We start from the raw sequence: 13017 nt of genomic DNA, 5'->3' as shown, positions 1-13017 counted from the left end.
TCTCTCTGACTCTCTCCCTCTCTCTTTCTCTCTCCTGCTTTCTGTCTCTCTCTCCCTCTCTTTCTCTTCCTCTTTCTCTCTCCCTCTCTCTTTCTCTCTCCCTGTCTCTCCCTTTCTGTCTCTCTCCCTCTCTTTGTCTCTCTCTCCCTCTCTTTCTCTCTCCCTTTCTCTCCCTCTCTCTCTGTCTATCTCTCTCTATCTTCTGGAGGCAGGCGAGGTGAAAAATGGGCCGTTTTTGCCCATATTTTTGCCTCCTTTCACACCTCCCCCCCCCACATCCAGAGGTATTCTGTAGGCCAAAACCAGGCAAAAACGTCTCATTTTTTAGCCAAAAATGGGCTATTTTCACCTATATTTTTTGCCTCTTTTCACTCCCCCCCTGCCCGCAGGCCCTCCTTTGCCCACCCGTGCCCTTCGGCCTTACCTTTGCAACAGCAACGTGTGGTGAGCGTTGAACCATTGAAATGAGCAGAAGTGGGAAGTGCGGCTGGACAGTGGAAGATAAGGGCGACGGCTGGAGGAGGCCTCCCCAGGGCCCCCATCAGCCAGGAAAAGCCAGCTATGCAGGAAGTGGCTGGGAGGAGAGGGGCAAGGGGCAGGGCTTAACCCCACCACTCCACGACCCAGATAAATTGGGTCAGCGGGCCACATATGGCCCACAGGCCGTAGTTTGAGGATGCCTGCTCTAGAAAATAAAATGAAGAAAATACCAAAAAAAAAAGGGTTAACACATTGTTCATAAAACCGCTTAACCCCCTCTACCCCCTCCTGGAGGTCTCTTTGGCTTGTCCAGGAATTTATCATGAAACTGTTTTACTAGTCTGTTAGCTTTCACATCCCAACTCTTTACCCACATAGCTTCTGACAACAGATATCCTTTCCAGAGTACTAAATACTGCAACCCCGTTGTAATCTAGAGTCAAGAACCTTCTTGACTTCATAATGAGTCTCCTCCTGTACTATCATAGGTGGAAGGGGAGCATCTGGTAAGGGTCTTAAGGTGGATCCTATTGCTGGTTTCAACAAACTGCTGTGAAACACAGGCTGTATCTTCCCTAGTATACGAGGGAGGCTAAGCTGGACAGTTACTGGGTTAATCACTTTCACTATAGGGAAAGGACCAATGAACTTAGGTCCGAATTTCTTGCTGGGTAGTCTCAACCTTAGGTACTTAGTTGACAAATACACCTTATCTCCTATTCGAAAAGGCGGCTGGAGAGACCTGTGTTTGTCCGCCTGAGTTTTATATTTCTCTGCTGCTTCTGCTAGAGCTTTCTTAGTAGTCTCCCTCCCCTTTTGCAATGAAGTTATCCATTCCATTAGGGACATGGAAGTTGGTGGTTCTCTAGGTAATTCAGGCATAGGCACGAAATCCGTGCCAATAGTTATTCGAAAGGGAGTCAACCCGGTACTACTGTGCACTGCATTATTGTAAACCACTTCTGTGAATGGCAATAAGTCTGCCCAGTTTTCTTGTTGATAGTTTACATAACACCTAATGTATTGTTCCACTATTGCGTTAGATAGTTCTATGGATCTGTTGGAAAGCCGAGCTAAGCCCCTGGGATGACCCAATGGATCTCAGGAACTCCTTCCAGAACTTTGCAGTAAATTGGACTCCTTGATCTGATATTATTCTCTGCCGAACGCCATGTAGCCTGTAGATGTGCTTCATGAAGAGTTTTGCCAGCGTTTTGGCAGAGGATAGTCCATTACAGGCAGTGAAGTGTGCTTGTTTAGAGAATAAATCAATGACAGTCCAAATCACTGTAATTCCACCACTTTCCGGTAGTTCAACAATAAAGTTGTAATCTCTTCCCATGGTTTTGTAGGTTCAGCCATTTGCTGGAGAAAACCAGTTTCCCCGGTCAGGATTTCATGGTGGCACCGATAGCACAGCTTTTTACATAGTCCTCTATGTTGGCTTTCACCCTTGGCCACCAGAATTGCCTTCTAACCAAATGAAGGCTTTTTAAAAACTCAAAGTGACCCCCTAGTTGAGAGTCATGACTACGCTTTAGCACTAGCAGCCTCATGGAGCTGGGCACATAAATCTTACTCCCTTTCCAAGCCAGTCCCTCCCAAAATGTTATGTCCATTTGATTCTCCTTAAACCATGTATCATCTGATAGCACAGATTTTAACTCCGCTGTCAGCTTGTCCTTGGGGAGGTCGGAGCAGAGTCTGGTTTGTGCCCTAGTGCATGCTTGGGCAGCTGGTTGAGCTTCGGAGACCATGGCATGTACTATTTCTTCACGTCAGCTGTCAAATTGGGGTTTTCTGGACAACACATTGGCCAGTAGGTTTCTTCCCCCCCCCCGGGATATATTTTAGCTTGAAGTTAAAGTGTTTAAAATACTGAGCCCAGCGAACTTTCTTCGGGTAAAGTTTCTGAGGGGTCTTTAGAGCCTCGAGGTTTTTATGATCAGTCCACACCTCGAAAGGCTCCTTAACCCCTTCTAGGAAATGTCTCCAGGATAAGAGAGCCCATCGCACCACAAAAGCCACCTTTTCTCAAACCACCCACTGCATTCCATGTCCGTTAATTTTTTTGACACATAAGCACAAGGCATTAATTCATTTGAACATTCCTCTGCAATAGAACAGCTGCTACCGCCATGTCACTGGCATCGGCTTGGACTATGAAGGGCTTATTTGGATCAGGGTGCTGGACAATCGGCTCTGCTGAAAACAGTTGTTTTAAGTGTTCAAAGGATCACTAACAGTTCATTGTCCATGCTAAAGTTTGGCTAGGTTTTGGTTTGGTCAGAGAGGGACCGGTTTTTAGTAGCTCCGTTAAAGGGAGCACAACCTCAGCAAAGGAAGGGATGAATTGTCTCTAAAAATTTGCAAACTCCAGGAAGCTTTGCAGTTGTTTACGTGTTTGTGGGGGTTGCCAGTCTAGTACAGCTCTCACCTTCCCTGGGTCCATTTTGATTCCTTGATTAGACACCCAGTAGCCCAGGTAGTCCAAGGACTCCTTGTGGAACTCACATTTTGACAGCTTTGCATAAAGTTTGGCTGCTAAGGGTTTTTACAGTACTTGTCTGACTAGTTTGATGTGTTCTTCCATATTTTATAAATATAAAATATAAGAATATAGGAATGTCATTCCAGGTAAACTAGAACTCCTTTATACAGGTGTTCATGTAGCACCTCATTGCTCAGCTGCAGGAATACTGCAGGGTGCCCTTGAAGCCCAAAAGGCATGACTTGGAATTGGAAGCTGCCCAGCGGGCAGTTAAAAGCCATCTTCCACGCATCTCCCTCCTTTATGCGGACTCAGTAGTAGGCTTCCTTTAAATCTAGCTTGGTGAAGATCTTGCCTTTTGACAAGTGGTTCAGCAAATCTTTCATTGGGGTAGGGGGTAGCTATTTTGTATGCAAATTGCATTAACACCTCAAAAATCAACACTCTATCTCAGCCCCCCCCCAAATCTTTCTTCTTTTTAAACAATACGGGGGCTGCTACTTTAGATTTTGCAGTCTCGATGAATCCTCTGGCTAAATTGGTATTGATGTACTTTCTCAGCTCGGTCATTTCCGCAGGTGTCATGGAGTACATTCTGGGTTTTGGTAACTTGGCCCCACGTTCTAGTTCAATGACAAAATCAGTGGCTCGATGAGGGGGAAGGATATTACATTCCTCCTCACTAAATGCCTCGGCTAGGTCTTTATATTCCTTAGGGATCTGGGGCTTGCCTGGAGGTGAGTCTGAAGTGGCTGCTGCTGCTTCTGGCAGTTGGCCCTTATAGTTTGGCAGTCTCTTGGGTGGAGGGACCAAGGGTAGTGGGCTGATGCCAATTATGATCTTCTGGTATCCATCTTCCCACTTAATGGTAGGGATCCATTTGTTGAGCCAAGCAAGCCCTAATATGACGATTCTGACATTTTTGGCGCTACTATAAATCATATAAATTCATGATGCACCCCCATTTCTAATTTAACAAGTTCTGTAATTTGGGTGGCTGGAACCCCTCCAATTAATGTTTCATCCACCTGTTCAAATTTAATTTGGTGTTGTAGGGCTCTAATTTTTATTCCTAATTGTTCTTTAATTGGATGCCCAATTAACCAACTGGTACAGCCTGTACCTATTACTGCTGATACTTCTCCTTCCTCCCCAGTCTCAGGCACCACCAATTTCACTTTAATTGAAATGGGGGTGGCTGCACTCACCATCGGGCCATCATTAGGCTCGTCGGGAAGGGCTCCTTTGGCCAGAGGTTCCTCATTCTCTTCAGTGGGGAGGGGAACCTCTATGGCTTGTTGGGCAAATAGGCTAGTGTCTGGGGGCTTTCGTGAAGCCCTTCTGCCTTGGGTGGCCATGGGAAGATGTGGTTGTGGAACTAGTGCAGGAGCCAGATAGTCGGAAGCTCAATGACCCATTTGTCTACAACGGTAGCACTTGATGGTTCCTGTAGGTTGAGCAGGAGGGGACTCAGCAGGTTTAGAAAGAGAAGTCCTCTGGGGTGGCTTCTCTGCTGAGGGTTTGTGATGTGGGTTGATTTCTCTATCCTGTGCCATGTACATAGTATACCAGTCTTGGAGTCGCTCTGGCACACCTCGAACGCCACATGCTTTCCTGACTTCCTGATCAATGCTTCTTTAAAATAGTGTAGAAGTATGTAGTCTGGCCAGTGGCCAAGGTTCCCTGCGACTCGTCTAAAGTTCCATACAAAGTCTTTTATGGGTCGATTACCTTGCTTCATCTCCTTTATTGTGGCTTCATTCTCATTGATCTGGTCAGGGTCTTTGAATCTGGCCTGAAGTAGCTCAACAAAACCTTCAGCATCATTTAGTACAGCAGCTCCCTCAGCTGTTGTGCAGCTGGGCTATCCAGTCCGAAGCATCTCCCTCATTCATCCCCTCTGAAATCGCTGATACTAAGTCGCGATCTGTTTCATATTGTTCTCCATATTGATCTATATGGGCCCAGACTTGGCTGAAGAAGTAAGCCAGTTTGGTAGGCTTACTATCAAATGTGGCGCTAAACCGAGTTGGTGGTGGCCTTGCAGCGGAAAGGCCATTGTGGCAGGCAGAGGGGTAGGGATCTGCTGTTGTGCTGCAGTGGGCAATGGGGCGAATGTCACCGGAGGAGCTGGAACCTGCAGTGGAGCTAATGCTGGCTGTTGGATTGCATCTGGTGGTGCGACCGGGACTGGGGCTGACTGCTGTGCCAGCTGTGGAGCTGCAGGAGGGGGAAACTCCAGCCAGCTGCTGGATTGGCCCCACTGCTGTGCCAGGATCATTGGGACAAATTCGGCCCATGGGGATCCTGGAAAGAATGGAGCGGAAGGTGCTGGCGTCCACTGGCACTGGACCCACCCCTGGCCGGGATAGAATCCCCAGCCTGGGGGGATATATTCCACAGGGGGTAGCATGAAGGCAGATTGGTGAGGGGGTGTAGCTGGCAGGGATGGTGGTCCCCATGCCGGCTGCATCTGCTGTCTCCTCACTTCTGCTTGGCCCTGTTGCGCTGATCCAATCCCCCGGTCCACTCTGGCTATGTGGAAAGTTACAGGTGCCCCCTAGTTCCACCGGCAGGTCCTGGATCAGGAAAAGGACCTAAACACAATCCTCTCTCTCCATTCTGGCTCATGGGGCAACTTCAGTGGGCTGGAGGTGGCTCAATATTTAGGCAGTCTTTCTTCCATCCTCATTTTGGGAGTTGGATCAGACTGGCAACTTTTCTAGGAATTCAACTCCTTGTGCCAAGCGCCTAGCATTTCAGGTTGCCTCTGAAGCTTCAAGGGCTCACATCATCTCTTCAGAAGGGGAATAATAGGTCTCGATGAGTCCTTTGGCATCAATCCCCATGGTTCCCTCAGCAATCTTTTCTTTCTCCTCCATCTTCGCTGAGTCTTCGTGCCTCCCAAGGCTTAGGTCGGCACTGGGATCAGTACCCTGATCAGCCCCCTTTTGGGGTGCCGCTTTTGGTTTAGGGATTTGGGTTAATATCAGCATTCCAGAATGACCCAACTCCAATTAAAAACTCCAAGACAATCTTCATCTCAAAATCTTCATTTATTGGAATAGGTATACTGGCACATCTGGGAAAACCCGAATTTGAGGGTTCTGGGTTTTTCCTCAGTAAATCAAAACCCCATATCCAGTCCCTGCACCCATCAGTCCATCACATGGTCCAATCATCATCTGTCCCAACTTGAGACACTTCTGCAACCACTCCTCCTCCAGATGCAGGAGCACCATGACCTTGACCAGGAAGAAGAATGCTGTCAGGTTGGGGTTGAGGGTTGTCCCCGAACCGTGAACCAGCTCACGAGCAAACACACTAGGACTGAAATAAAACTAGCAGAGGAGTCTTGTATAAAAATATACTTTACTTCAAAATGTTTAAAAAGCACTATATCTTTAAAAAGGCACATTAACAGCAAAGTCTTATCTTGGTTAAATGAAGCCAGGCCATCTCCCTAAATTCCTCTCCACAATACCGAAACAGTCCATAAGAAAAAACTAACATGACATTAAACAGCTTCGGGGTCGATACATCATCGAGGTGGTAGAAGGGCAGCAGCATAAGCTTCACAACTAAAAGTCACCTGTGAAAAACAATTCAATCAGCTTGAAGCTCCTGGGAGGAAAACTGTCCAGCTCTTCCTCCGATCGTAGCTCCAACAGCAGCAACAGTTCAGATGTTGGCTTGCGTGCTTCAACTCAGCAAAAGGCAAGCCGAAATTGGAGACTTCAAAAAGCTCCCAGCTATCTCAATTCACAGTTGCAGCTAGCTCCGTGGGAGTATCTTTACACAGCTCTTCAGCTCCTTTTCTGCTGCTATCTCTGCTGCAGCCATCAGGACTCCTTAGCTGAGTTCTCCTCCCTTCTGCAGCTCTGCTCTGGGCTCTGCATCCAGGTGCTTCAGCACTGGCTCTGCATCTAGGCCTAAACAGCGTCTAGGCCCAAATAGCAAGCAGAAAGGTCCGTGCTTATATGGGGAGTTAACTTGCAATTAACTAGGGCGGGGAAGGCTTGCAGTTAATTGCAAACAGGAGATAGCTTGATTGGATCCATACTGTTTGTGACTGAGCAAGTAGCCACAGCAATTCTGAAAACACTCGTGACAAATGCTATTATTTCTATCTAAAATCACTCTATCAAATCCCCTCTTCTACTTTGCCAAGCGCAAGAAGGTGGCAGCGTGGAAGCCTCTGAGGTTAATATGGCTTCCAAAGCTGACAGGATGCTTTTTGAAATGTCATGGGAGTGAAAATAGTTACATATGCCACATAATGCAATAATTGGCTAAAGTTTGAATGAAGTTTGGTTCTTCACATCTTTGAAAACAAAGCGTACAAGGGTATTTAAAATTTGTGAACCCTTTTGAACATTTCACAGTAGTCCTAAAACAAGATAAATAGAACTCAGTAAAACAGTGATTTATCAAAATTCTGTAGCCTTTAAATGATATACTCCCAATTTTCTAAAACACTATAGATGATTTTTAAAAAGGGATTCTTTACATTCCTGCAACTTCCTAAAACCATGATGGCGAACCTATGGCATGCATGCTCAAAGTGGCACACGGAGCCATGTCGCCTGGCATGCACGGCGACGCCTCTTCCTCTTCCGGGTTTCTTGCACGCATGTGTGCACAACTATCAGCTGGCCTTTCTGCTTCCGTCAGAGCTACTCTTCCATTATCTGGCATGAGCATGTGCATTGGCCAGCTGATTGGTGTGTGCGCAGGCGTGAAAGTAACCTGAAGTCTTGCAGGCCAGTGCTCATGCGCGCCCGGAAACTGGAGGTACATTTTCCGGTGCGTGCTCAGCAGCTGATTGGCACATGCAGATGTGCAGCAGTAATCTGAAGACTTGACGGCAGTTAAAGAAGAAGAAACCACAGTAAAGAAGAAGAAAATTGAAGAAACTGCAAGTATATTTTCCAGTGTGCACATGCCCCTGGGCAACTTCTATTCCTGATCTTGGCCCAGATGAGTGTGATGCACACATGCAAAGCACGCGCATGTGTGCAAAGTGTTCCCTTTTTGGCACTTGGTGCCACGCATGCATGCTCCTTTTTCAGCACTCACTGCCAAAAAGGTTCACTATCACTGTCCTAAAGTTTCCCAAATGTGTGTGTATACAAAGATTTAATTATTTTCTACAGAGATATATTTTCATTGCTGCCAACAAATTTTGTTGCTTCTAATTAAAATAGGATAATATTTTTGAAGTGTATAATGCATTCAAAATGGTAAATTAGATATATTTTTGATACTTTCTAATGAATAAATATGAACATTGAATTTTACTGATACATAGCACTTTCTTATTTCTAACAAGCATTTATGTAAAAGTTTAGAGCCTCCAATTCTTTGCAAAAGATGTTTGGAAAAACCTTCTTGCTTTTCTTTCCTTTTTTTAGCTACTTGAATTTGTCAGCTTTTGAACCTTTTGAAACATTTAAGTAAAACAACATGTGACAGATATTGCATTGTATAGAAGACCATCATCTTTGACTTGCCTTCTGCTGCACAGTACTAAACAAATATAGAATCTCCTATCACACAGTTTTTATTCTGATAAACTGAAACATACTGTGCTACTTTCATGTATTTTAATTGCTCTTATAATTAACTATTAAATAGTTTTTTGCTATAAATTAGTATGGAATTCAGCCTTTTGACTGAAAATTTCTGAGGTTTCTTTTATTGACCAGTTGCAGATACTGATTGATGCCTCTGCCTCTTTCTACAGATATTGATGAATGTGGAACTGGGAGGCACAGCTGTGCCAATGACACAATTTGTTTTAATTTGGATGGAGGCTATGACTGTCGATGCCCTCATGGAAAGAACTGCACAGGAGACTGCATCCATGAAGGGAAGATCAAACACAATGGACAAATCTGGATGTTGGAAAATGATAGATGCTCCGTTTGCTCTTGCCAAGTGAGTTGGGAGATCCTCTGGGAATGTGAGAAAGTAAGAAATGAGAAAGAGTTGAAAACAGATTTTTTGGGGGGGAGGGGGTTGAGGTGCTACATGAGAGATATTCATTGATTAACATTAACAGAATTATAATTTATAGCATAACTAGGACATTATTATTATGAAGAAGAATGGTCTACCTAACTCAGTGCTCTATCTGATTACCTGGGGATAATCACTGTAATTTTTTTTCAATTGTAAATAATATTGTCTTTAGGTTATCCTTATTATAAATTACATATGCTTTTAAAAGTCTTTAACTTTAATGCTTAGTGCTGCAAACTACTGCAAAATGGTTTTTTCCCTATTTTTCATGTCATAACAATGTAACGTAAGTGACATTTTATTATCTCTTACAATGGCAGACTGGCTATGTAATGTGCCGACGGATGGTTTGTGACTGTGAAAATCCCACTGCTGATTTATTTTGCTGCCCCGAATGTGATCCAAGACTGAGTAGTCAATGTTTACATCAAAATGGGGAGATTGTATACAATAGTGGGGATACATGGGTTCAAAACTGTCAACAGTGCCGATGTTTGGTAAGTCTTCCCACTATTTTATTTATTTATTCATTTATTTACTTTTTACTTTTATTTACTTTTTGTTCTCAAATGGATTCTGGCACAATTAAGGTGATATTATTTATTATTTATATATAATTTAACTGTTGTGTCAGGTATGCTTCCTTCAAAATCCAGGAAAGGAAGACCCAAAATCCATAGTTTTATAGAGATTTGTACTTTTGCTGAATTTGAAATGATAGCAACCCAGGTAAAGCTGGAAGTGAGCAAAACGCGCGAAATAGCAACTAGATATCATTCCCCCACCCCCTGTGTTCATCATCAATCATCCAATCCACAGGTCTTCCAAAGGTCAGGTGGAAACACGTCTGGCAACGTCATTCATCAGGAATGTGTGACGGTTGGTCTAACGGCTCCTTTGGAGAATCGGTTTCGTTTCCTCCTGTGCTCTTCCCCCCCCTCGCCCCCCTGACTAGTTTCCCCCCCCCTGTTTCTTATGGCAGCTGAAGCAGTGAAAGCGGAGGCTGACATTCGGCCCCTCTGCAGAAGGGACGTTAGTCCTAGATAGAAGGAAAGAAGAGAAAGAGGAAACAAAGTATATACAAGAATTAAGGTTTATCTGGATATTTTGTATAGAATTGCTGTACTTTCTTTGGAGCTCGGATATCCCGTTTATTTACCCATTCAGCTTGAGACAAAGGGAAATGTTTCCAGGCCACCAGATATTGCACTTTACCATGGTGTTTCCTAGAGTCTAAGATTTCTTTAACTTCAAAATGTTGTTTCCCCTCTATGAGTATGGGAACTGGAGGGCAGCTTCGGTTACCTCTTAGCGAAGACGAGTGTTCAGGCTTTAACAAGCTAACATGGAATACAGGGTGTATACGTCTCAGCGTTTTTGGCAACTCTAATTCCACTGTTACTGGATTAACCAATCTAATCACCCGAAATGGACCCACATACTTGGGACCAAGCTTTTTTGACTTTTGGGAAGTTTGTAAGTACTTAGTGGAGAGATATACTTTATCGTCCACTTTATAGACACGTGTTGGGGACCTTTTTTTATTGGCTTGTGCCTTATGGGCTTGGTGTGCCTCATTCGAGTTACTGCCCAAGTGCTCTTTAATTGTTCAATCCAGTCCAACAAGGAAGGGTTTTGGGGATCAACTTGCGGTAGTTCAGGGATTGGTACGAAATCTTGGCCCGATGCAACCTTAAATGGGGTGAAGCCGGTACTACTGTGTATGGAATTATTATATGCCACTTCTGCAAATGGTAACAAGTCTACCCAATTGTCTTGTTGGTAATTTACGTAACATCTCAGGTATTGTTCTAAAACCCCATTGGTTCTTTCACAAGCCCCATTTGTTTGGGGGTGGTGACTGGAACCCTTGGGCGGAGCCTATCAATTTCAAAAACTTTCAAAAATTGGAAGTAAATTGTACACCCCTGACCGAGATTATTCTTTTTGGAGCTCCATGTAGTCGGTAAATCTGACGAATAAACAGTTTTGCAAGGGTTTTCGCTGAAGGAATTTTTGAGCAAGGGATAAAATGTACTTGTTTGGAAAACAAATCCGTCACCACCCAAATGACAGTACACCCTTCACTCTCTGGCAGGTCTACAATAAAATCCATGGATATTTCCTTCTACGGGGTAGTTGGTCTAGCCACACTCTGAAGTAATCCTGGTGGCTTCCCTGGAGGTCTTTTAGCCAAGGCGCACACTGGACAACTAGCGACATACGCCTGTATATCCTTCTTGAGTGCAGGCCACCAAAATTGTCTTTTAACCAAATGTAGAGTTTTAACAAATGCAAAGTGTCCCGCTGCCTTGGCATCATGGGCATATTGCAATACTGTTACTCTTAATTTGGCCAGAACATACAATTTCGTCCCAACCCAAGGTAGTCCATCACGGAGTGTACATTCATTTGAGTGGTTCTTAAACCACTCATCAGTTTCCAGAGCTTCTCACAATTTTTTAAGTAAGTCTCCCATGAGTTCTGGCTCGGCTTTTGTCTGTGCTCTGGTAGTGACTGGTACTGCTAATTGAGTCGAGGGGATAATAGGCTGAACCACCTCCTTTTTGATGCTGTTGTACTGAGGCAATCTGGAAAGTGCATCTGCCATGAAGTTCTTTCCACCAGGAAGGTAACGTAGAGTGAAATTGAAACGATTGAAATGTTGGGCCCAACAAGCTTGCTTTGGGGACAATTTACGTGGTGTTTTTAATGCCTCTAAGTTTTTGTGATCAGTCCAAACTTTAAAAGGGTGTTTCGCTCCTTCTAGAAATTGTCTCCAGGTTAACAGGGCCCATCTCACCGCGAAAGCCATCTTTTCCCATATGGCCCATCTCCTTTCCGTTTCCGAGAGTTTCCGAGATGTATAGGCACAAGGTTGTAGTTCCCCCTTTTCATTTTTTTGCAAGAGTATTGCTCCCACAGCTACGTCGCTGGCGTCAGCTTGTACTACAAAAGGCTTTTCCATGTCTGGGTGTTTGAGTACTTGTTCAGCCGCAAACAGCCGTTTCAATTTTTCGAAGGCAGCTTGACATTCCATAGTCCATTCGAGTGGTTTCGAGGGTTTGGGTTTTACTTCACCTTTTGTTTTTAGAAGGTTTGTAATTGGTAACGCAATTTTAGCAAACGAGGGGATAAATTGTCTATAAAAATTAGCAAACCCCAGGAAACTCTGTAACTGTTTGCGAGTGTGTGGTGCGGCCCATTCCAATACTGCCCGAACCTTCTCAGGGTCCATCTCTATCCCATCATGCAATATGCAATAGCCAAGATAGTCTATCTTGTCTTGGTGGAATTCACATTTAGAAAGTTTGGCATATAGTTCAGCAGCCCTGAGTTTTTTCAGGACAGTTCGCACTAATTTGACATGGTCGGCCATGTTCTCAGAGTAGTTAAGAATGTCATCCAAGTAGACTAGCACCCCCTTATACAGGTGCTCATGCAATACTTCGTTGATCAACTGCATGAATACAGCAGGAGCTCCCTGTAACCCAAAAGGGAGTACTTTGAACTGGAAACATCCCAGTGGGCAATTAAATGCTGTTTTCCATTCATCCCCCTCCTTAATTCTCATTTGGTAGTACGCTTCTCTCAAATCAAGTTTGGTGAAGACCTTTTCCTTCCCTAAATGGGCTAACATGTCCTTCATGAGTGGAAGGGGGTAGACATTTTCCACGCAAATAGCGTTTATGTTTCTATAGTCGACCACCAAATGAAAGGAGCCATCTTTCTTTTCGCGGAACATCACTGGTGCCGCCACCTTGGGTTTGGCTCGTTCGATGAATCCCCATTCTAGGTTCTTATCAATAAAACTTCGCAATTCCCCTAATTCTCGAGGGGTCATGGGGTAGATTTTTGGTTTGGGAAGCTTCACCCCGGGGAGTATTTCAATGGTGCAGTCAGTAGCCCGGTGGGGAGACAGCGTGTCTGAGGCTCTTTCGCTAAAAACTTCCCGGAGGTCCCAATATTCTTTTGGAATCTTCTCCTGTCCTTCAATATAGTCTAATGCTATTTCCACCCTT

General features: G+C 44.5%; 1 protein-coding gene across 22 annotated transcripts in view; it reads left to right on the top strand.

Moving 5' to 3' along the window:
* Positions 1-13017, top strand: part of NELL2 (neural EGFL like 2) — a 382878-nt gene that overhangs the window by 359224 nt on the left and 10637 nt on the right. For all 22 annotated transcript variants that reach the window (XM_087873276.1, XM_034404437.3, XM_087873280.1 and 19 more), the window contains 2 exons: positions 8718-8911; positions 9316-9492. In XM_087873276.1, coding sequence (XP_087729402.1) covers positions 8718-8911; positions 9316-9492 — 371 coding nt within the window. The remainder of the gene's footprint in view (positions 1-8717; positions 8912-9315; positions 9493-13017) is intronic.

This window comes from Pantherophis guttatus, chromosome 7, assembly GCF_059756535.1.
Source record: "Pantherophis guttatus breed Tessera chromosome 7, ASM5975653v1, whole genome shotgun sequence".
Classification (NCBI taxonomy): Eukaryota; Metazoa; Chordata; class Lepidosauria; order Squamata; family Colubridae; genus Pantherophis; species Pantherophis guttatus.
This window is presented reverse-complemented; position numbering and strand designations above follow the sequence as displayed.